Source organism: Protopterus annectens, chromosome 7.part1 (genome assembly GCF_019279795.1).
Source record: "Protopterus annectens isolate FY-2018-M chromosome 7.part1, PAN1.0, whole genome shotgun sequence".
NCBI lineage: Eukaryota > Metazoa > Chordata > Ceratodontiformes > Protopteridae > Protopterus > Protopterus annectens.
In genome coordinates this window covers 364,732,999-364,758,825 of record NC_056740.1, presented here as the reverse complement: position 1 = coordinate 364,758,825, position 25,827 = coordinate 364,732,999, and the positions used below count along the sequence as shown (strand labels likewise).

General features: G+C 41.9%; 1 protein-coding gene across 5 annotated transcripts in view; it reads right to left on the bottom strand.

Annotated features, from left to right (window-relative positions):
• The window catches only part of PXK (PX domain containing serine/threonine kinase like), a 1,650,359-nt gene that overhangs the window by 1,040,359 nt on the left and 584,173 nt on the right, over nt 1-25,827 (bottom strand). For all 5 annotated transcript variants that reach the window (XM_044078801.1, XM_044078798.1, XM_044078800.1 and 2 more), the window contains exon 8: nt 6,451-6,555. In XM_044078801.1, coding sequence (XP_043934736.1) covers nt 6,451-6,555 — 105 coding nt within the window. The remainder of the gene's footprint in view (nt 1-6,450; nt 6,556-25,827) is intronic.

The window sequence follows — 25,827 nt, the reverse complement described above, 5'->3', positions numbered from 1 at the left end:
AGGGGAAGGAGGCACAGAAACCCATTTCAGGGTCATGAAGGCATTAAACAGGTCCTGAGTAAACTCCTGCCATTCCCTCTGAGGATCCTTAGGACATACAGAAGTATGCTTTGTCTTCTGCTTTTTCTTTTTAGAAATGTCAGCCTTAACAAACACTGGAGGTTCCAACCCTTGACGAGATTCAGTAAGAGTATCTGGAACCGACCAGAATCGGTGGAATCCCTCTAGGGCCATCCATGATAATCAACTGTGGTTCCCCCTCGACATCTGGAGCAGAAGCTAGCAAAGGATCAGAGGACGTGCAAAAGGAAGGATTCATGCCAGCTTACGATGGGGTCGCAGCAGAGTAATCTGACAGACATCGGGTGGCCTATAGCGCTATCACCCGCTTCTAGAGAAACATCCAGTGAAGGCTGGAGAGCGAAAGAATCTGGACGAGATTTTTTTGGCCACCTTCTTACTTAATGACACCACAGGATTAGAAGATTCTGCCATGCTACCCTGTGCTAATAGTTTAAGCCTCTGGTTCTCGAGACAGATGGCCAAGGAAGACAACTGGCTTCTAAGAATCTTAGGCACAGACACTTTACAAATGCTACAGGATGTATGGTCCTGGGAAGCACACAGACAAGACACTGTTCATGACTAACCTTTTGGGGAAGCTGCTCCCACACTGACATTTTCCCTTCTTAGACGACCTGAACTCTAGGTAACCAAAACAGAACAAGACCAAAAGAAAAAGACCTTAACAAGGCACTTATCAGACAGCTAGTTATTCAGGACAGCAAAGGGTATTCAGATTGAGAAATGATGATGAGCTCGGACTTCAGACAAAGAAGTTCTGAATAACTGCGTCTGTACATCACCTTTATGCCTTACATCCTGAACGTGGAGCATACATGTGATGTACATAGCATACAAGATCTAAAGGCTTTGGTATACAGTACTGGCCGGCCACTGAGCTATCTTTGGCAGGTGATCCCTAAGGTGAAAAATACTGTAACAGTGATATAGGACATCCATTGTTACCTGGGCCAGAAGAGAGTCACCACAATGATCTTTGGGGATTCCTTCCAAAACTTCAGAAGTACCCTGGATATCAGTGGAAAGGGTGAAAAAGCATAAAGGAACATTCCTGTCTCCAGGTCTTGCTGCATGGAGTCCCGCAGCAGAATTTTGCCAGCTGACTGCTCAGAGAGGAGGCAAAGAGGTCTCCTTGAACTTCCCACAGATGGATCAAATCTTTGAAGACCTCTGATTTAGTTTCCATTTGTGAGGGTCTGCCCTTGTCCTGTTCAGCTTGTCTGACACACAGTTTTACTCTGATGGAATGTAGGATGGGTGTAGAGTGAGCCTGTGCAGTGAAGCTATATTCCAAGCGAATATGGCTTGTCTGAAAAGGGGGTATGATCTGGTTCCCCCTTGCTTGCTGAAGTACCACATGACTGTGGTATTACCTATAACTTGAAGAGGTCCCTGGGACCAAAGCTGATTCTGAGAGTTGATTGCCAAGCATCTCTATCACATCTATGTGCTTGCATCCCACACACCCTTCACTTTTAGCCCTCCTGAGACTGCTCTCTAAGAAAGTCTGAGGTGTCTTTGGTGGCTAACTGCAGGAAGGGAGAAGGGAATGACCTGGATTTAGGTAAATTTGCTGTCTCTACCAAGTGATTTTTCTTCTTACAAATCCCAGCACTTGATTTGAAAAGGCAAAGAATGCTGGTGTTAGGGCCCAGGACTGTAATTTGAAAAGATAAAAAGTGCTGATACTGGGACCAAAGAGATTTCAGATACTACTGTATTCCTCTCATGTGGAGTCTTGCAAGGGGTATCATGAGAATCAGATTCCATGAGACTCAAAATCCTGATGTATTCTCTCGCAGTGACTGAAGACCGAGTGGAAACATTAGGACTAGATCTAAATGTACATCTATTTTTTTTCCTGTGGAAGAAAAGTTCTTTGAAATGAGGTGTCTAGCTGACACCTCAGGAACACAAGCCTATACGAAGAAGTCAAAAAGACTTTTGAGTGTTCTCTTGAAATTCCAACTCATGTAAGAATTCTCTCACCCAAGACAGAGGTTCCTGACACTTTGAAAGGCTCTACAAAGATCAGCAAATTTTCTAAATAAGAAAAAACATGGCTATCCTGTAGCTTGTAATGAGCTATAACTGGAGCTAGACACCTTGTGAACACTCTTGGTGCAGTGGATATTCCAAAGGGTAAGGCAGAAAACTGGATGTGATCCAGACACAGTAGACAAATGATATACAACTTGCAAGCCATTTACCCAGTTACCTTTGTAACTGGCTTACCCAATTTGGAATCTGCAAAGGAAACAAATAATTGATCTGTTTTTGGATTGGTGGTTATTTGATTCTGATGCCACCTTAGGAAGAAAAGAAGGACTGGTTTTGTAAGGCCACCCCATCCCTATGAAAAAATCAAGTAGGGAGGTTTAGAAAATAACACTTGGGACATCCTTCTAGCAGAGGTGATGGCTACCAAAACTATAGTCTTCTACATCAGAAACTTCAGATCAAATTTATCTGCTGGTTCAAATGGGGAATGAGTTAAGGTCTGTAGTACTAAATTTAAGTCCCCTGGAGGAGTTGGATCCTTATAAGGAGGTCTCAAGAGAAGGGTACATTTCAAGAAGACCTTGTAAAGTTTTGATGAAGCCACAGTAGAATTCTCAATTCTTATGTGAAAATTAAAGATGGCAGCTAGTTGAACTCTAGCAACTGAGGAGCTAGCTCCTTCACTGAAAATAGTGTCCTTGAATTTTTGGCAACAATGTACGGGAGCTGAAAAAGGATCAGTATGTCTTTGATGTGCCTTAACTGTTGAGGAATCATCATATCTAAGCCCCTGTGACAGTCTGTTAAAACACAAGCCCCTAGTTTAAAATAATTTTCTTAAACAGGAAAGTAAAATAAAACAATTTTAAAATGTGGAAGATTTTCCCCAAAGGGAACCTAATCCCTTCTCTAGGCTACACCTTCTTTCTCAAGGATAGCCATACCAGTAAATTTATGGATATTTATCCAGTCATCTAATTTACATTTAAAGGAAAATAGTGTATTACAATACTCAGCATGCAGGGGAAGTTTATTTCATAGGTTTATGAGGGGCTATTACTAAACTCTCTCAACTATGTTTTATATACCTGCTGGTGAAGATTTAGAACTCTTGTTCCAGAGCTGGTGGAGACATTGGACTTGCAGAGAAACAGATGGTCCAGGATAACTGGGTCTTTAATGGCATGGTAACTGAAATCGACATCTACTCTCAAAAGTCTACAAGACGCTGAATAAAGGGATAGAGCTTTTATTCTCTCTTGATAACTCAGGGACATTGAGCCTGTGATCTTTAAGGTTAGAAACCTTTGGGGTCTTTAAAATTTTTTGATATGTCTAGCGAGATGCATCACAAAGGGGGCATTGTACTAGATAACTATTCTGACCTATGTGGAGTATAAGGGAGTGACTATGTACTCACATCTTGACAATATCCCTTTGGTAATTAGCCAGAGCAAACAAAAGGATTTTGTGATAACCATTATCACACAACTGGTTGATAGCTCCCTCTCCTTTGACCAAGTATCTAGGTCCCTAACTACAATGTCATTTTGTAGAGGTGTGCTGTCTAGATAGTATGAGGGGAAGGGATGTCTTCCCAAAGTGACGATACTACACTTTTTAGTATTACAATGTCATTTTGTAGAGGTGTGCTGTCTAGACAGTATGAGGGGAAGGGATGTCTTCCAAAAGTGACGATACTACACTTTTTAGTATTTAATTTGTGCCTACTTTTAATGTGCCAAGCCTTTACTAGGGAGAGTTCTGGGGGATTTAGCTATCATAGGGTGACAATTCTCACTTTGCAGTCTTTGTTATCTAGTAGTCCTAGTTCTCAGCTTAAAGAGCTGAGAAGTACATACACAAAAATAAGAGGTCCAGAAAGACCGCACTGTGGATTGGCATAATACTTGGTGTCTAGCCCACAGGCACAAGCTACATATGTATGTATATATTACACAATATATTTTTATATATACACACACACACACACGAACTCGCAAGTCTGTTTTCAATGTGCAACTGTTATGTTTAGCAAATGACCATCACTGTTTGTGCTATAGAATTTGAAAGTAGTGTCATTAGCAAAACAAGTAGCATACCTGCCTTTGGTGCAGATGGCTGAAGGTTCTACATGCAGACGGACTGACTGCTGATACTGTGATATACGTTAAGGTGGGATAGGAGTGCTGCAGACCTGAGTGCATCTTCCTTTGGATGAGAAGCCTATTAACTATGAACCTGTTCTGGGTTTATCCTCCATTCCCAGCTGCAGCATTACCAGCTTACCAATTGTTTTTAACGCAACATAGGCAATTTATTCTTCAAGGGCAGCAGGAACTGAATTTGTAGATGAAACATTGAAATATAAAGCTGTTTGCCAGCAGCAACCTTTTCATTGGTTACAGATCGCTTTAATGTGGAATTATTCAGATGACTTTTACTTCCGCAGAGATTGTGCACATTAGCGGATACTGGTAGATTGCAATGACAGAAGTTTGAGTGGTCTTTTCTGATGGAAATGTTGTGAAATGGGCAATTTTGTTGTTAGTACTTTTTTCATTGCTTAATGAAAAACTGTTCAAAATTGCAAATTTAAACAAACTAACAAGTGTTACTGTATTACACAAGGAATATAATTTACTACAATCAGGAAGGTGAATTGAGCACATGCATGTATGCATAGTCCTAAAAAATGTAAGGAGCCTATGGTTTGAAAACAGTCCAAAGGTAAACAATCCGCCACTGGCCAGATGCATTTTCTTTTACTGTAGATTTCAATGCAGTTTTAATGAATGTGAGTTTCATGGGCAGAGAAGTTTACTGTTCATGCCAAGTTGGTTTTCATTGTGAGATTGTACTGTTTTGTTTAGCAAATGGCTACCAGTGTTTGTGCTATAAAATTTGAAATAAAAGTTTTAAATTCAATTCAAATAGCTGTATTCATTGCAGAAACAAAGAAGAAAATAGTTTGCATACTGACAGGTTTCAACAGTGTTTATGGTAACTAGGTAGAAATAGCCAAATAATGGGAGTGTGTGTGTGTGTGTGTGTGTGTGTGTGTGTGTGTGTGGCCCCGATCCATTACTCTGCCTAGGGTCCCATTTGACCATGAACTGGCTCCACTTCCTAGGACTTGTAAATATGCATGTATGTACATAGAAAGAGAGAGAAAGCGGGACTGTTGGCTGGGGCATTGGATGGATTTTTTCCTGTTGGAGCATGTACAAAGAGAGAGATCTGTCTGCAACTACTTTGCAGATGCTACTCCAATCTTAAAAACTAGTGAAAAATAGAGACAGTATATCTTTAGCTAAAATTATTAGTGTATAATCTAGCAGACATAGGGCATGCTGTATATCATCTGTCTGTTCAGAACTTAATTTTTGTTTCAGCAAGATTGTTTCTGATTTATATATATTTTTTTCAAATGGAATGCTTTATTTTACTTATTTCAAGTAAGAATTTTATTAATTTACTTATGAAGTTAAGGGCACATATAGTGATTCTGGTGTAGTGACCACAGTTTGGTAGCCACCTATCGAAAAGTGATTGCTCAGCGTTAAATGCTACCATTCAAATTATTTCAAAGGTTAGCTTATTGTAAGGTTAAATAGTAATTTAAATTATTTGATTTGCTATGGAAGTTTCACTGGTGGTGACACTAATGTGAAATGGTACTACAGAGTTATCATTTACCCCCCCCCCTTTCTGGGAAATAACTGTGTATGGGTCTGGCAGCAAAATATATCTGAACAAGTTTTAAATTACTGTCAGTAAGACTGCTGTAGAAGGCACTGGGCTCAGTCTAAAGTGTTTGAAATTCTGGTGAACCAGGAATCATAACTTTGATCTGCAGCTGTATAGTGTAATGTATATCAGTGTGTCAGGTGTTGGCTATTACCCAAGGTAGCAGTGCACATTTACCATATACCCTTAAGACTCGTTTAGCTTACAGTCTCGAGACCGTTAATGTTACCTGTCACATATTAACTGGTGCTAGTGGTATGGATTTATACCAGTACCATCACATATTTGGTGGTGGCAGGGGGGGGTTTGTACACCTAATCTCCACAGTAAAGCCATATCAAATTACTTTAAATGAGATCCTTAATTAAATCACAAGAAGATATCTCAAAGAGCTATAAAAGTTCAAGAAGCATCTCTTGTACCACAATGATACAAGGAGATTGCTGCTTAAGAACACTAATGCTGAAGTGAAAGAAATACTAAAGGATGCTTTTCAGTAAGGAAATGATGCAACTCTGACCAATAAAATAGTGCAAACAATTGGAAACATGGTAAAAAGATTAGTATAGTTATTTCATTCCCTAGAAAAAAAAATTAGTAATGAGTGTCCCATACCTTGCAGATATAATCCTTCAGTGTTCCTTTTTCACTGTACATTCTGATAACAAGTGCTGAAGTTTCATTGGCCATGGCAAAGGTGACAGGATAGATATGAGTGTGCTGGTAAAATGATGAAAAAGAAGATTATATGATGCCAAGTGTAATTCCAGCATTCATACAGTCTAACACTCTAGACATAATGAGATCAATGAACAATACTCTTAGTGAATTCTAAGCCACACATACTGTATATAGCACAAGATCAAATTCACAATTCAACTCTTCTGTTCAGTTCAAGGGAACATATCTGTTAGCCCACTAGTGGTTTTGCATATATTAATATTACAAGAACTGGAAATGTGTGAAATAAACATTTTGCACAACTAGTGATTGTTGGTTGCTTTACTGCATACAACACATGACATTATAACATAACCTGAAATGTCTCCTGTTGTCTGAAGATGGCATAGGTTTACATTAACCCAAAAAAATTCTTATCATACCAGACAATCTACTAGACTGTGACCTCAAAAGAGTCTTGAAGTTGCAGTTGAAGTTATAATGCTTGGCAAAGGTGTAAACCATTAACAAAGTACTATGGCACAGACATATGTGAGAGAGGCCTTTCTTAATGCAAACACTGAAATCATCTGTGCCTTCGGTGGACAAAGCTTTGACAGCAGCAGTTTCCAAATGGTGGCTCTCCACATGATGTTGAAACAAACTGCAGTTTGTAGTCCACCTGGAAACTACTTGGCAAATGTTGAACCTTCCTTTCCTGAATAAAATTAGGTAAATATCCATACAACTTTTCTACAAGTCAGGTACTTGCTGCAGATTAAACCAGAGCTGACAGTGCACCTCAAGGATGTAAAGTGTTCTTTCTTCCCTGGCTTCTGTCATTGCAAAGAAAACATGGAGATGGACTGGCTTAAAGACAATAATCATACTAGTTTCAGAAGAAAATACCAAATCCATATGAAACACTAGTGTTCACCACAAATAAGTGCCCGCTCAGTAATAAATGCTTAAAGGTGCCTTTCAACAGAAAATTCCAAACCTACCAAATCAGCAGACTTGAACAGGAGGCAAGGAAGACTATGAATTATGAAGTTAAAAATCTCAAGAACAAGAGAGATCCTTCAAATGTGTGTCTATGTCGGGGGGGGGGGTTACCCATTACAGGAATTGTTCATCCAGTCAGCCCTGACTTACAGTCCTTTTTTCTACAAGGACATGGTGTGCAGCAGCAGACTCATGTACACCGACTATAAAGTGAGAGCCAGTCCATACAGATGCCTAATGTAAATCAGAAGTATCCACATACTGATAGAGTAGGGTGACCCAGGATATCTCTTCAGGTTTATGAGAAGTCTCCATCTTGGCAGAGCACATCTATTAGGTGGAAGGCATCACTACAGCTTCAGTCATTTCTGGTACCCCAGGAAGAAAGTTAGGATTGGAAGGTTAAAAGAAGCTACCAAACCCTAAGAATAAAATTTAGTTGCCACCCCACCTCTGTAACTTCCTTGACTCAAATTAGAAAGGAATCCTACAAAGCATAAGACCTCGCTGCTTGAAATTACACCCTACTGTCTCATGAATGAATCAAGAGGATACACTTTGGCCATTGTTTACTGAATTTTGTGATAAGGCACAGAAGCAGGTGGAATGATGATAAGGTGTAAAGGTATCTCCATTTCAATAAAATTCTAAAGAGCTATCAGCATGTGGATTAGTAAGAGACTACTAAAACAAACTTGTAAATACTTGTTTTGTCAGATGTGAAAATACATAGCATGTCTAACAGTGACATTAATGACTGCAGAGAAAATCAGTGTATGCTGTATTTCACAGACATGAAATCTATATAGCAGCTGATATGCAAAAGAACACAACTGAATGTCCTTTTAAAAACTATGCAAAGAACAGTTGTGTAAAGTTGTACCATAACCATAGATGTCCTTCTCTTCCATGTTGCAGTATTCTTGGTGTGGGATTTCCCGCCTCAGGTGACTCGTATGTCGGCTCCTATACAAAAGTTTCAGCTTGGCTGTTGTAGTTGCGTGGGACATCACTTGTAGGGCCATAAATCAGGGGCCTTAAATGTGATGTCTGCACGCACAGACCTCAGAACATGAAAGCCATGAAGGGTTGTTGAAATTGAGAAAAAAATAAACAAATTTCACAGCAGCTTCCAAATAAAACTTGTAATCCACAAAATGAAACAGCTTTTCAGGGAAAACAATAAAGCCCTGAGCAGGGCAAGCTTAGAAAATTGTGAAAAACTCACATATGTGCTGTGTTTCTGTGGAATAAAGTGAACTGAAGTGTGCTGAGCCATCTGTGGGTTTTTTTCACAATTTTCTAAGCTTGCCCTGCTCAGGGCTTTATTGTTTTGCCTGAAAAGCTGCTTCATTGTTGAAATTAAGTAACAAGTGACGTCAGCCATAGGATCAGAGAGCCACTTCATGGTTACATTAGTCATAGGGTAGGGTATAACCACCAGGACACCCACGACAGGTCAATAATGAGAGAGAAAATAGAGAAGGAGGTTTAGGTGGGAAGGAATACTGCAACATGGAAGAGAAGGACATCTATGGTTATGGTAAGATTTTACACAACTATTCTATGTCCTTCTATTCCTATGTTGCAGTACTCTTGGTGTGGGAGAGTACCACAGCTTAGATGGAAGGAACGGAGGAGGTAGAAGTGGCTGATTCCACAAAGCCCTGCAGAACTGCTCTGGCAAAACATGCACATGCTCTGGAGACATTGTCTAACTTGCAGTGTTTGGTGAAAGTGTGAATGGTGGACCATTGTGTCTGCTTCCAGGATGGATGCAGTGTCCAGGCCCTTTAAGAAGGCTTTGGAGGCTGTCACTGCCCTGGTAGAGTGAGCCTTTACTCCCTGTGGGAGTCTTTTGCCATGGTGCGAGTAACATAGGCAAATAGTTTTTCTAATCCAACATGAGATGGTTTGTTTGGAGACTGCCTTGCTCAGGGCCCTGGGGTGGAAGGAAACAAAAAGCTGGTTTGATTTTCTTATGGATTTGCTTTTGTCTAGGTAAAACCCTTAACTGTCTGTGTACATCCAGGGAGTGGAGAATTCTCTCACTTTCATTGGTGGGAGAGGGGAAGAAGGTGGGTAGGTGAATAGATTGATTCAAGGACAGATCATTGACCACTTTAGGCAAAAAAGGAGGGTTGGTTCGTAGAGTTACCCTGTCTTTGTGGAAGGTAGTGTATGGAGGGCAGGCCATTAGGGCCTGTAATTCTGACACCCTCCTGGCTGAAGTTACAGCCATTAGCAGCACTGTCTACCATGGTCACATTTGCAGAGTAGCTGTACTAGCAGGTTCAAATGGGGACTGTGAGCTTTTTGAGAATAAAGTTCAAGCCCCAGGGTGGCGGGATGGGTTTTCTAGGTGGTCTGATGTGCAAGACCCCTTTTAAGAATTGCTTAACATCGAACCTGGCTAGCAGGGGACGGTCTAGTGGCAGGCAGGCTGAAATTGCTGAAAGGTGGACATTCACTCAAGAGTATGAAAGTCTCCTCTTAACTAGTTGACAGACATAGGCAAGAACTAGCGGTGGATCTGCGATACATGGAGTCTTGTCCTTGCCCACTCACCATTTTGAAAATCTCTCCCATTAAGCTAAGTAAAATGTTCTTGTAGTAGGTTTTCTGGGCTCCCTCAGGACTGAAAGCATGTCCTCTGAGTAGTGGTGCCTGAAGGGAATTAAAAGTTTACCACCCACAGAGTCAGTGCCAACATCTGCAAGTCTGGGTGGATGAGGGTTCCCTTTTATTTTCAGAAGGTCCACCTTGTGGGGTAACTTGTGGTGATTGCCTTGGCTAGACTGAGAAGTAGGGGAAGCTAGTGCTGCCGTGGCCAATAAGGGATCACCAGCAAGATGTTTGGTTTGTCTCTCCTGATTTTCAGGAGACCTTTTTGAATTAATAACTAACAAAAAACTGAGGGCAATGCTACTCGATGCCAGAAGTCTAAACCTCAAAATGCACGCACTTGAGGCACTCCTCAGTACGGAGAAAATCAATATATGTGCAGTAACAGAAACCTGGTTTAAGGCTCCAGAGAGCACCCCAGCACTACCAGGCTACAACTCATACCATACATTTCAGCCACAAAACGCAGACCGAAATACAAAGGGGGGGGTATCCATATTAATCAAGGATACTCACACCTCCAGGTTAGTGGCACAGCACGATGCTTCAGTGATCATCCACGTGCAACTAACAATGGGCAAAACTGCTATTCAAATTACAGCTTGCTACAGATCACCCACCATGTCCCAGGACCCCCACTCCACAGTCCTGAAAACACTGGGAAACATAAAGGTCCCACCAAAAACCCTGATATCGGGTGATTTCAATTACCTAAACATTAACTTGAAGAACTACTCAAGTACAAACTCCCTTGCCCAACATTTCCTAGAATTTATAAACTCAAACACCCTGGATCAACTGGTCAACACCCCCACCAGAGGTGACAATATATTGGACCTGGTCATCACCAACATGGGCGACCGGTGTTCCGCACCGGAGGTCAACCCCTTGCTGGTTAGATCTGACCATAAACTAATCACTCTGGATATCCACAATCCGCCACCACCCCCGGTCAAAGAAACCACCATGAAAAACTTTTCAAAAGCAAACTTCAAGTTACTTAAGACCGAGGTGGGAAGTTTCAAAGCCCCCATGCTAAAGGATAACGCTGTCCAAGCTGCAAAATCCTTTACTAATGCACTCTACGGGCACCTACAACAATGCATGGATCGTGCTATCCCAAACAAAACCAAGACTCATTCCTCCAAGAAAAGGAAACCAGTCTGATGGGCCCCTGCCATAAACAAGCTATACAATAGAAGGAGGAAACTAGTACAGAAAAGAGTAAAATCCCAAGAAGGGAAGACATCCCTGATCAGTATCAGCAAGAATCTACGTTCCCTCATAAAATCATCTGAGGCTAGCTTCGAAAGAAGAATTGCCATGGACTCCAAAGATAACCACAAGGCATTCTTTAGCTATGTCAAGAATCTAAGTGGCAATTATCAGATCTACTCAGAGTTAGTGCAGAATGGCACAAAATACACTGAACCGACCAATATAGCCAACATCCTGGCAGACAGGTTCAGTACAAACTTCACCCCCCTCTCACCCCCAAAAAGGCCCATAACCATACCAGAAGAATGTAGTGCCCCTGAAATCACAGACACTCAGGTTAAAACAGCCCTCTCCAAACCCAAAAACACAGCATCAATGGGACCGGATGGTGTCCCAGACTGCGTCCTACATGAGCTCAAAGATGAACAAACCCCTCACCTAAGCACACTGTTCAAACTCAGCCTCTCCACAAGCTACATGCCCACAGAGTGGCACACAGCAACGGTTATTCCACTCAACAGAGGTGGAGCCACAACGGACCTCGGGAACTATCGGCCTATAAGCCTGACTAGCTTGGTCTGCAAAGTTATGGAGTGCATCATCATGGATCTCATTAACAGAGACATTGGGAACTTCCAAACACTGGACCCTACACAGTTCGGCTTTGTTAAGGGCAGATCATGCCTCCTAAACCTGGGGGACTTCTTTGAGACAGTTACCAAGGCTATAGATGAGGGAAAGTTGGTCCACACAGCCTACCTAGACCTCGCAAAGGCCTTCGACACCATTCCCCACTCAGGTATTATAGACAAGCTCACCAGCCTTAACATAAACCCCTACGTCACGAGATGGGTTGCCAACTGGCTCACGGAGAGAACCCACATGGTAAGAGTTGCGGGAGCTGGGTATGACTCCAAACCAGTTACAAGTGGTGTTCCCCAGGGCTCAGTCCTAAGACCCCTCCTGGTCAGCATATACTTCTCAGAGGTACAGGCAAGCACAGGAGGACTATGGCTGACCAAGTTCGCAGATGACTGCAAACTAGGGGCTATAATTGACTCTCTGGCTGACACAGACATCCTCCAAAAGAGTCTCACTGAGACAGATACCTGGTGTCAAAACCATGGCCTCAAGCTAAATGCCAAAAAGTGCATAGTCATCCCCTTTGGAAAAAACAAAGTACCCACAAACTACCACATAGGTGGTAGCGCCATAAATACAGAAGACGTAATAAGGTATCTGGGGACCCAAGTAGATAGTAACCTTTCCTTTGATAACCACATTGCCAAAGTGGTTAGAAAATCCTTCGATGTGGCCAGACTTAATAATTAATTAAAACTTAAAGAAAACACAGTTAAAATTCTGTTTCAAATTGAATTGAAAGCCATTAAAATATAGGCTGTGAGGTTTTATGGTAGTATTTTAGTCTTTGGAATTTTTTAAGAGAAAATTGTATTATATATTTATACCTTTTGAATATATTGTTTTATCATGTATTTGAATACTTAACAGCACAAACAGTTTTTCAGTACATGTATTTTTTTTATTTTGACTCAATGACTATATATCCATCAAACCAATATTAAAATTGAAAGCCATTAAAATATAGGCTGTGAGGCTTTATGGTAGTATTTTAGTCTTTGGAATTTTTTAAGAGAAAATTGTATTATATATTTATACCTTTTGAATATATTGTTTTATCTTGTATTTGAATACTTAACAGCACAAACAGTTTTTCAGTACATGTATGTTTTTTTATTTTGAAACAGAATTTTAACTGTGTTTTCTTTAAGTTTTAATTAATTATTAAGTCTGTTAATTGACTCCTATATTTAAAAAGGATATTCAGCTGGCTTATTTGTCTGATGAAGTTACTTTGGTAACGAAAACGGGTATCACAGTGTTCTACTTGCGTTAACCTAAACAATAAACCTGAGTTTTACGAGTATCTGAGCACCTTTGGATATTTATTGGCATTTTATCTCCTTCCGGTCTTGGTTTGGTTTATTTAGTTGAGGGTGAACCCCAGTCTTTGAAGCAGGAAAATGATGAAAGTACAGTTGTGTACACTTACCATAAATGTAGATGTTCGAGTGTATTCACTGTTGCAGTCATTACACATTCGGGTTATCTGCTTGCAGGTTGCCCTCAGTTGGCCTGTAACAAAGTTTTGTGTCCTGCATCGGTTGCTGTCCCTTCTTCCATGACGTCAGGTCGTCAGGGGTATAAAACATGCAGCAGACACTATTACATCAGTTTTTCTTGCCCCAGATGTCAGGTGCCCCCCCTAATGGGAAGCAATTAAACATAAAAGCACAAAGATATACCTCCAACAATAAAGCAAATACATCAAAAAGGCTTTTAAGCATAGTAAAGGAAAGTAGAGGTATAGCCAAAAGAAGTTAGGGGGCTGGAGGGAGGGTAACCAGGACTGCAACAGTGAATACACTCAAACATCTACATTTATGGCAAGTGTACACAACTGTACTATGTTCTTTGTGTTTCACTGTTGCAGTTATTACATTTGGGTACATTCCCAAAGCTATGGTTGGGAGGAGGAGTTTAGATAGCATTAGGGCCAGCTACAAGGCCTTGCAAGACTGTAGTGGCAAAGCCAGCTCTGGATTTAAAGAAAATCGGCAAATGATAATGCTTGGTGAAAGTATGTACAGAACTCCAGGTAGCGGTTTCTAGGATGTCCCTGGTAGGGACGCCTCTGAGAAAGGCTGTAGAGGTAGATGCAGCCCTGGTGGAGTGAGGTCTGATCCCCTGGGGGATATGTTTTCCATGGTGCTTATAGCAGAAATGAATGCAATGTCTTATCCATTTAGAAATGGTTTTCTTTGGAATAGCCTTCCCCTCTGCCCCTGCAGAAATGCTACCAGCAGCAGTTCAGATTTCCTTTGAGGTTTAGTCCTGTCCAAGTAGAATCTAAGTTGTCTATGCACATCAACGGAATGCAGTATCCATTCCCCTTTATTCTGTGGATTGGGAAAGAAGGTTGGCAAACGAATGGAATGATTAAGAGCCACACTGGATACCACCTTGGGCATGAAGGATGGATTGGTTCTGAGGAATACCCTGTCCGCATGAAAGATGATGAAAGGCTCCACTGCCATAAGGGCCTGTAATTCAGATACCCTTCTAGCTGACGTGATTGCTAAAAGGAAAGCTGTTTTCCAAGAAAGAAATTTTAAGTCTGCAGTAGCAAGTGGCTCGAAAGGAGGTAGAGTGAGTTTCTCCAAGACAAAGTTAAGGTCCCAGGCTGGGGTTGGAGCTCTCCTGCGTGGCCTCAAATTTTTGGCCCCTCTGAGGAACTGCTTGAGCAGTGGATGAGAGAAGAGGGGAGGTTCTGTGTTATAATGAGCTGAAATGGCTGAGGCGTGGATTTTAATGGAGGAAAAAGACAAGCCCTTGTGAAGCATCTCAGTTAAGTATTGTAAAATCTGAGATAAATTGGGTGCTGCTGTGCTCATCCCTTGAGAATGGATCCAGACACAGAATCTTTTCCATTTTTCAGCATAAGATTTTCTAGTACTAGGCCTCCTTGCCTCTAAGATGATATCCATCACAGGTCTGCTGAGGGATGGTAAAGGAGAGATTAAGTAATTAGCCAGGCTGCAAGGTTCAGTGTTGGAAGCTGAGGGTGCAGAATCTGATTCTCCTGCTGAGACAGCAGGGAAAGAGTCTGAGGCAGGTCCCATGGAGATAACCATGACACATTGCATAGGAGGGGGTGTACCAGTGTTGGCGCAGCCAGTCTGGAGCAATAAAAATCATCCTTGGTTTGTCCTGTTTGACTTTTAGTAGTACTTTGGCAAGCAGAGGCAGAAGGGGGAAGGCATAGACTGATAGTTTTTTCCAGATGAAGGACAGAGCATCCACTTTCCAGGCTTGTTTGTGGGGAGTCCTTGTGCAAAATGTGTCCAATTGGTAGTTCTGCGAAGAGGCAAACAGGTCTATATCTGGGCTTCCCCATTTGCTTGTCAACATGTTAAAAATCCTTCGTTCCAGTTTCCACTCATGTGGGTCCATGAGGTTTCTGCTTAGTCCGTCTGCCAGTGTATTTAATTTTCCTGGCAGGAATTGAGATTGTAGGTGCACTTGGTAGCTCAAGGCTGAGTTCCACAATGCCAAGAATGTGTACCCCCCCCCCCCCGCTTGTTTATGTACCACATAACAGTGGTGTTGTCCGTCTTTACCATTAGTTGTCCTGGAAGAATCTGGTCCTTGAAGGCTGTCAGAGCATTCTATACAGCTAACATTTCTTTTTGATCGATATGCAGGTGCATTTGACTTAAGTTCCATTTGCCCTGAATGCACTTCCCTGCCAGGTGAGCCCCCCCATGCATAGTCTGATGCATCTGTTGTTAGGGTTTGGGCTGCAGGGGGTGGTGTGAAAGGTAGTCCCTTGTTTTGGTGGCAGGCCTCTGCCCACCAAAGGAACTCTAGGTGTAGGCAAGGTATGATGGGAATCATTGTTTCTAGGTCTTGAGAATGTTGACACCATAGGCTTTTTAGATACCACTGTAGTTTCCTCATATGCAGTCTTGCATATGGAATTAGAAGAATGCAGGAGGCCGTGAACCCCAAGGCTTGCAGTATTTGTCTTGCAGATAAGCAGGATTTTTGTGGCCACTTGTTTGAAGTAGGTTGGTCAAATGAATTTGCTTTTCTGGTGTGAGGTAAGCCATCTGGGAAGTTGTATTCAAGCTTGCTCCCAGGAATATAATTTGTTGACAGTGTACCAGGTGTGATTTCTTTTAGTTTATGGTGTACCCTAGACAAGTTAGAATATTTTTTACAAAGGCCAGATGATTCAAAAGTATGTCCTGGCTTTCTGCCTGAATTAGACAATCGTCCAGGTATGGGTATATTTGAATATTTCTTTGCCTGCAAAATGCAATAACTGGAGCTAGGCACTTTGTGAATACCCTGGGCGCAGTAGATAAGCCAAAGGGCAGTGTAGAGAACTAATAGTGTGTGCAGCCTGCTTTGAAGCGTGGGTATCTTCTGCAAGATTCCCTGATTGGGATGTGCAGGTATGCTTCTTTTAAATCTAGTGTTGCCAACCAGGAATCTTTGCCTAGCATAGGAAGTAAATGGTGAAGAGTCAGCATCTTGAATTTTGGAATCTCCAAAAAGGTGTTTAGAGTAGACAGGTCTAGGATAGGACGCCATGAATTGTTTTTTCTGGGGACCAGGAAAAGTCTTGAGTAGAAACCTTGTCCCTTTTCCTCTTCTGGTACCAGTTGAATAGCCCCCCCCATGCTTAAGAGAGAAAGTACTTGTTTTTGGGTCTCTGCCCACTGATTTGGAGGTAGGTCCAGCCACCCACTTTGTGTTGGCAACATGTGGAAGTGAAATCTGTATCCCTAGGACACTATATTTAAAACCCATTTGTCCTGGGTAATGATTTCCCAATTCTTTGCATGAAAGGCAATCTTTCCCCCCAAAGGGGCAGTCAGATGATAAGTGCTTGGAAATTTTAAAAGGAAGTCATTGAGACAGTTTACCATAGGGGGAAGTCTTATTATTCCCAGACTTGGAAGTGGAGGCCCCCCCAATGCTTAGTTCTGCGAGTCCCCTGGGACTGAAACCTGGGGTTTTTGCTGTGTCTGGGTTTGGCTTGAGAAGACCTGGAAGGGGCTGGAAAGGACCAATTCTTAGAGGGCCAGTGCCTACTACATTTAGGAAGCTGAACTTGTAAAAAATCTTTAACAGTTTGCATAGATTTAGCTTCATCTTCCATCTTTTTAAGAACTTCCTCAGCCTTGTTGCCAAACAGGCGGTCCTGATTTAAAGGAGCATCCAACAATTTAGCTTTAACATGATCAGACAAAGATTGCTCCTTAAGCCAAGCATGCCTTCTGAGCACAGATCCAGTAACAGCAGCCCTGCAAGAGGCCTCTAATGAATCAAAACCACATTGCAAAGTATGTTTTCCAACTTGTTCGGCAGAATGCATTAAATCCTGTAATTCTTTATATTCCACACAGTCAGGAATCAACATCATTTTCTGATTAAGCAGTCCAATAACATGTTGCTGATATTTTTAATATATGAAACTGGCAGTTTAAAGCCCTAATGGCCAAGGTCACAGAAGTGTAAACCTTCTTACCCCATCTACCCAGTGCCATGGAGTCTCTATCAGAAGGGGTATGATTTTTAGCAGTAGAAGCCTTAATGCCCTTGGGCCACTGTGAAATAGTCTCTGGATCTGCAATGGGATTTTTGAAAAGGAACTTGTGGGACTCAGGGACCCTGTAGTATCTGTCAGGTTTTCTGTGAGCAGGGCAGGGAATCTGGGGCCAAACTAGATTCTGAGAAAGCATCATCAACAATGTCTAGTACAGGAGGAATAGCTAAAGGCCTATGCTGAGGTAGGACAAGGAAATCCCTAAGTTTCTTTTTTGAATCAGAAAAATCCTGGCTTTCCCAGTGGAAATGCTCCCTTAGAGTATGTAAGGTTTCCCCAAAAGAAAAATCCTCAGGAGGGGAAGCACAGGGAATAGAGTCCTCTGCATCAGAATCCTCATAAGTAGATAAGGACAAATCTAGATCATCAGAAGAGTCAGAAAAAACAGAATCTTGACCAGAAGATTCATAATCAACCTCAGTCCTAGGCCTCTTACAAGGGGGGGGGGTTGGCTACTCCTGATTAGAGTTATTAGATCTTCAGCCATCTTATAATTTGTTTTTTAGGCATAGAGGCCTGAGCATGTGGCCTGGGCGTCGTTTTGTTAGACATGGATCGAGACTTAGGCCTAAGTAATGAAGGAGGAGTCGATTTAATATGCAAGTCAGTAGGCCTGAATACACCCTCAGAAGCTGGTGCCTGCACAGCAGCTCTGGACACATCCAAGGTCGAGACATCCACGGGTTCCATAGTTGAAGCATCTCGCGGCACACTGGACTCCAAATGGGTCTCAGCAGAGGCCTGCGAATCAGAAGTAGCGAGTATCAGGGGCTGCGAAAGCACCTCACTGAGTACCAGCGAACAGGCGACTGGCTTAGGAGAAGCGTAGTCGACAGTTATGGACATCGGCGGCCTGTCTCTGTCTTTATCGTTGCATTTTTTCAGAATCCCGGTAGTCGGATGGCTAACCGAAAACATTTCTGGATAATTAAACTGAGAACCAAAATATTTAGAGGCAAAAATATACAGACGACGGATAGTGAACTGATTAAATAAAGCACAAAACTGACAACAAGGTACTTTGTGGTCAGAGCCTAGGCAAGGAATACAGTACGAATGAAAATCTTTATGAGGTATTTGCTTTCCACAAGTAATGCAACTATTAACTTTTACTGACATCGGTAAGGAGCAAGAAAAAGTTTCCCCATCGGGGTACTTAGCTTTAGTTGAAGACTTCAGTTCTGAAACTCAAAAACGAAAATTTCAGGAGTCGGCCAGCCGGTATTTGTGAACTGCTTCTGCTTCGGGCACCGCACAGCAAGAAAGACTAGTGTAATGGCATCGGCTGCATGTTTTATATCTCTGACGACCTGACATCATGGAAGAAGGGACAGCAACCGACACAGGACCCAAGACTTTGTTAATCAGGCCGACTGAGGGCAACCTGCAAGCAGATAACCCAAATGTAATGACTGCAACAGTGAAACACTAAGAACATCTGTAAATGTGTTTGCAGGGTTTCCTTGCATTCTGCCAGAATCAGGATGTCATCCAGGTAAGGGTAAATCTGAATCCCTTGTGTTCTGCAATAGGTTATGGCAGGTGCTAGCCATTTTGTGAACACTCTGGGAGCAGTGGACAAACCAAAGGGCAAAGCTGTAAATTGAAAGTGAGAGGAGGGTCCAGAAAAACTTAAGAATTTCCCGTGGGAAGGTTGCATGGGGATGTGCAGAAAGGCTTCTTTCAGGTCGCGTATGGCCATGAAGGCCTGGGCTGGAATAGGAGGGAGTAAGGTTTGTAGGGACAACATTCTGAAGGTGGGAAGCTTTATGAATAGGTTTAGAAAGGAAATGTCTAGAATGGGCCTCCATGGTCCATCTCTTTTGGGGACCAAAAACAGTAGAGTAGAATCCTTTTCTTTCTTGGTCTGGTAGGACAGGTTCTATTTTTCCCAGATTCAGAAGTTCTTGTAAAATCTGTGTGAAGAGGTGTGTCTGATTTCTTGGGGGGGGGTACACCCCTGATGGGGGAGCTTTTCTCTTTAAGAAAGAAAGAAATAATCCTTTTTAAACTATAGCCAGAACCCATTTGTCTGTAGTAATGGTTTCCCAAAAGGGGAGGCAGTGGGAGAGGCGGGCTGAAAGAGGAAGGTGGGCAAGGCAGTCACGCATTGCTGGGTCCTCCTCGGTCTTGAAAGGGCTGTCTAGTGGGTGGCTGAGAGACAGCTGGCAGGAAGAGGCTTGTCTTCTGGCTCCTCTTTTGTGCCTGGAAGAGGGAGGTCAAGCAGAGAAGGGATTTCTTCTGACAAATGTAGTTTTTACAGGGTAATTTCTGTAATACATAGAATAGGAGACACAAGAAGATGCTTGATGTCTTGCAATTCCTTATTCTTTTCTTATAGATTTTTGAAGAGGCCTGCTGACTGTTTACCAAACAATAAGTTAGGGTCTAGAGGAGCATCTAAGATTTTAGACTTGAAGTCCTCAGGTAAGTGTTGTAGACGTAGCCATGAATATCTTTGAAGAATAGAGGCAGAGGCTGTGGACCATGCAGAAGCGTCTGCAGCATCATAACTACATTTAATGGAATGCCTGTCTACTTGGGTAGCCAGAGATAGTTTTGATGCTATGTCAGACTTAGTGGGGGAGTCTGGAGTAGTAGCCAGCAGAGTAGAGGCTTGAGAGACCAGGTCCTGAGCATATCTGGTCATGTGTGTTTAATAGCCGATGGCTTTAAAGGCCATTGTGGAAGAGGTGTAAACCCTCTTTCCAATTCTATCCATAGTTTTACTATCCTTGTTTGTAGGCAGGAGAGAGGCAGACGGAATCAGTCTGGATTATCAGGTGATACTGCAATAATGGCAGGGTCTGCCAGGGGGAGGTTTGACTAGAAATTTCTGGTCGTCAGGCCTTCAACACCATCCCCCACTCTGGAATCATAGATAAACTTACTAAGCTGGGCATAAATCCCTACATCACTCTATGGGTTGCCAACTGGCTTACTGACAGAACCCAGACTGTAAAAGTAGCCAGCTCCAAATCCAGCTCTAGACAAGTGACAAGTGGAGTACCTCAGGGTTCAGTCCTGGGACCGCTCTTGTTTGGCATCTACTTCTCTGAAGTACAGTCCAACACTAAGGGACTCTGGCTAACAAAGTTTGCAGGTGACTGCAAACTGGGAGCCATTATTGAATCCTCAAATGATGTGGATATTCTACAAAAGGGCCTTACAGGAACAGATGCTTGGTGCCAGAGCCATGGGCTCAAGCTTAATGCCAAGAAATGTATAGTTATTCCCTTTGGAAAAAAACATGTACCCATGAATTACCACATAGGTGGTAGTACACTAAACACCGAAAGTGTGATGAGAGACTTAGGGACACAGGTGGACAGTGGTCTCATCTTCGATAACCACATCACCACAGCAGTCAGGAAATCCTTCTATGTGGCACACTTCATCACTAAGGGCTTTTTATCCAGAAAAAAGGAGGTCATTGTCCCACTGTACTCATCCCTCATTAGACCCATTATAGAGTAAAAAGTTTGGTATGTACCTCACAAGACAACTTCAACAGCTAGAAAGGCCGCAGAAATATCTCACTAAAAGAATTACAGGCCTAAAGCAGATGCCTTATGCTGACCATCTAAAAAAACTCCAGCTATACTCAGTGGCATGTCGTCTACTCAGAGGTGATCTTTGCTTAACATACAAGGCGATGTCAAACCCTGAGCTGCTGGATATGCTCCACTTAAAGAAATCCCAATCCCTCAGAGCCACATGCTCCAGGGATCTAAACCTTGTCATCACAATGAACAAAACATGCTGGCGGGATAGATACCCAGAGACTCCCCATACTCTGGAATAGACTGCCCATACATGTCATGCAGTGCGCCTCCTTGGTCCAAAGGGACCTTGATGATTGGATGGGAGATAGGAAATTCATCCCAGGCATCATGTCAGTTGCCCTGCTAGACAGGGGTCCAGGGAAGTAAATATTGTGGGAAGAAATATCCAAGAAAATGTTACGTATGGGCTCTAGGGTCGATAGCCTAGTACCAACCTATGAACCTATTTTGGTTATAGCCTCTCCAAAGGTGATATCCTCTGGCGGTGAGTCCCCTTTGATGGATTCTTCATCTGGGGAGTAATATTCCTGAGAAGAAGCTATTTGGGAGGTATATGAGATAGATTCATTTGAAAATGAATAATAAGCCTCTTGCTCCTTTCCTCTCTTGTGAAGTGGGCGGTGGGAGAGAGGAGACAGAGGCAGGCCTACAGTTAAGGAGAAGAAGGGTAGATGGAGAAGAGGTTGTGGGCCTAAGGGCCATGAAGGCCTGCATCAAAGAAGAGGTGAAGGGCTGCCAATCAGGTAGGCCTTCAGAGGGTGTAGCCAGAGGTTTTGTTTTTTGTTTCTATTTCTAAAGGAGGATTCTTAGGCATAGGCCTGGAATCGGGTGCCTGACTAAGGGTAGTGGTGTCGGGAGGAGAGATCCCAGTCGGAGGCCCAACTGTGGCTGGCTCCCCCTCTACCTCGGCTGTAGCCGATATCAGAGTAAGCTCCGTGGACATACTAGGCATCAACTGAGAAGCAGCTTCCTCGAAGATCACCGAAGTAGATGGATCGGATGGAGGTCCCTCAACTCCTAAATCGGCAGCTAGCAGACCGTCCGAAAGCAGAGAGGCAGTGGAAGTGGGCCTAAGGAATCTTGGCCTTCATCCACGGAGGTTCAGTCGGGGCTTTGGAAACGAGATCCATCCTTTGTGCTAACCTTTTAAGTCACTGATCTTCTAGATATAGATTGAGAGCAGCCAGATGGCTGCGTAGGGTCTTAGGAACGAAGGATTGGCAGATAGAGCAAGTGGTATGGTTGTGCTCTCTGCCTAGACAAAAAACGTAGTGGTCGTGCATCTCTTTATGGGGTATCTGATGCCTGCATTAGCATTTATTCTTTTTTGCTGACATCGGCTAAAGGTTACTACAACAAACCAAGCTTTACCTAGAAGTCAAAGATGAAAAAACCTCAAACGGGGTACTTAACTTTTAGACGTTTTGTGGTGAAGGAGCGAAGCACACGATGCAACGGTCATCTGCGGCTGAAAAGTTCTGAGGTCTGTGCATGCAGACTTCACATTTAAGGCCCCTGATTTATGGCCCTACGTATGACGTCCCACGCAACTACAACAGCCAAGCTGAAGCTTTTGTATAGGAGCAGATGTAAAGGTCGACTGAGGCGGGAAATCCCACACCAAGAATACTGCAACATAGGAATAGAAGGACACCCCCCATTTCACCAAGTTAATCAACTATGACTTATATATATGTGGGTGGGTGTGTGTGTATACATATGCACACATTTTTTTTTTCATTCATATATATATATATATATATATATATATATATATATATACACATGTGTATATATATATATATATATATATATATATATATATATATATATATATACACACGTGTGTATATATATATATATATATATATATATATATATATATATATATATATATATACATATATATATATATATATATCTATATGTATATATATATATATATATATATATATATATATATATATATATATATATACACGTATAAATAGATATATAATGTGTGTGTATATATATCTGGTTTCACTTCATAATCACGAATTGCTGAAATATCAAATTTCAGCAATATGTGTCCATGAAGCCGAAACTTCAAAATAACGAAAGTGCGAATAGGACTATGTTGATTTTGCGCTTATGCATTTACGTTATCTTACGGAAGTGTTTGGCTGGGATGGTGTCTGCAGTTTAAGGCGAGTGTTTTTGTGACTTGCACATGTGGGTTAGGGTAGGGAGGTGGCTGTATGAGTGTATGTGTTGGCTGTGTGTGATTTTTTTTTTTTTTTTTTTTTTTTTTTACTGTTTGTGCGATCTCAGAGTTAGTATATATAAGTGGGGGGGTGGAGGGTGTAGTGTAGGTGTGTGTGTGTTTGTGTGGTGTTTTGTTGTATTTAATTATTTTGTGGTGTGGGTGTTATGGTTTGTGTATTGTATGCTGTATGTTCGATGTTGTGGTTTCGTGATTTTGAAGTGTCGGTGTTGTGATGGTTTAGGCTTTATACTGTCAAAATGCTGAAATTCGATATTTCAGCATTTCGGCAATATGAAGTGAAACCATAGATATATATATATATATATATATATATATATATATATATAAACATATACATTATGTATGTGTGCGTGTGTGTATGTATATGTATGTATAAGTATATACAGTGAATACAAAAAGTGTACACACCCATGTTAAAATGTCAGGTTTTTGTGATATAAAACAATGAGACCAGAATAAATCATTTCAAAACTTCTCAACTTTAATGTGACCTATAACCTGTACAATTCAACTGAAAAACAAACAAATCTGTTAGGGAAAAAAATATAAAAAAAATTAAAAAACGTACAATAAGGTGGTTGCATAAGCGTTCACAACCTTAAACTAATACTCTGTTGAAGCACCTTTTGATTTAATTACAACATTCAGTCTTCTTGGGTACACACGTGCCAGCAATTAAAGAGACTCTGATTAACCCCAAATAAAGTTCAGCTGTCCTAGTAGGATTTTCCTGACATTTACTCAGTTGGCTGCTACAGCAAAAGCCATGGTTCGCAGAGAGCTTACAAAGCATCAAAGGGATCTCATTGTTGAAAGGCATCAGTCAGGAGAAGGGTACAAAAAAAATTTCCACAGCACTGGATATACCATGGAACACAGTGAAGACAGTCATCAAAAAGTGTAGAAAATATGGGACAACAGTGACGTTGCAAAGAACTGAACGTCCCTCCAAAATTGATGAAAAGACAAGATGAAAACAGGTCAGGGAGGTTGCCAAGAGACCTACAGCAACACTGAAGAAGTTGCAGGAATTTCTGGCAAGTACTGATTTGTACTACATGTGACAATCTCCCGTATTCTCCACATGTCTGGACTATGGGGGTAGGGTTGCAAGACGGAAGCCTTTTCATACACAGAAAAACATCCAGGCCCAGTTAAAATTTACAAAACAATACATCAAGTCTCCCAAAAGCATGTGGAAAATGTGTTATGGTCTGATGAGTACCAAGATTTAACTTTTTGGCCACAATTCCAAAAGGTACATTTGGCGCAAAAAAATAAGTTATGTACTCACCATAACGTTCCACATGTGTTGTCCATCTCGCCTTCATTTTGTACTGGTTGGCGTTCAGAAACGACCCTCGGTTCTGACTCTGCCTTTTACAAAAGTTTGAGGTCTTCCACTAGCTAGTGGCTAATACTCTTTCCCATGATGCTCTACGAAACTCCCCAGATCTTGTTTATAACAGGTACACATAAAATATTTCCTACCTCAAAACTAAGAAGGTGGTCAGATAACATCAGTCACCAATTGTATCTGCTCGATCCTCCAGGAGCCAAAGGCTAGGGGAAGCAGAGTGGGATGTGAGAATGAAGGTGAGATAGACAACACACATATCGAACATTAAAGTGAGTACATAACTTTCTTTATGTGTTGTCCTATCTCGCCTTCATTCTATACTGGTTGGGACAGCATCCGTAGCGCCATTTTTCTTGGGTGGCTGAAGGGAGAATATTCTTCAGAAGAGTGGACCCAAAAGAGGCCCTGTTCCTTGAGGCCAAATCCACTTTGTAATGAGTGATAAAGTTATGGGGCCTTGCGCATGTTGCTGCAGCACAAGTGATACCAATTGGTAGTCTCGCACGAAAGGCAGTAGAGGTTGCTATAGCTTTCGGAGAGTTGTTTGTGTTGAGATTTGTAAGTAAAGGTAATATAGTTTGACAGCCATTTAGAGAGTGTGACTTTAGACACAAGAGCACCTTTCTTAGAGTTTGAAAAAGATACAAATAATTGGTCAGATTTAAGTTCTTTGTCCTATGTAAGTAGAAACGTAATTGTCTATGCACATCTAGCTGGTGTAGCATATATTCTACTTTGTTGCCATAGTTGGGAAAAAAGACTGGTAGTTCTATAGACTGATTGAAATCAGATTTTGAGCATACTTCTGGTAAAATGGATGGGTTAGTTCGAAGGGATACTCTATCTTTGTGGAAAAGCATGTGGGGGGCTTTATAGACACTTGTAGCTCTGAAACTCTTCTAGCTGAAGTGATGGCTATCAAAACAATCGTCTTTCATGTCAAAAACTTTAGATCACAGGATTATGCAGGTTCAAAAGGGGAGAGAATCAGATGGGATAAGACAAAGTTGAGGTGCCATGGTGCTGGAGGGGCTCTAATGGGTGGTCTTAATGAAATAGAGCCCCCAAGAAAAGCCTTGGATTCTCTGTG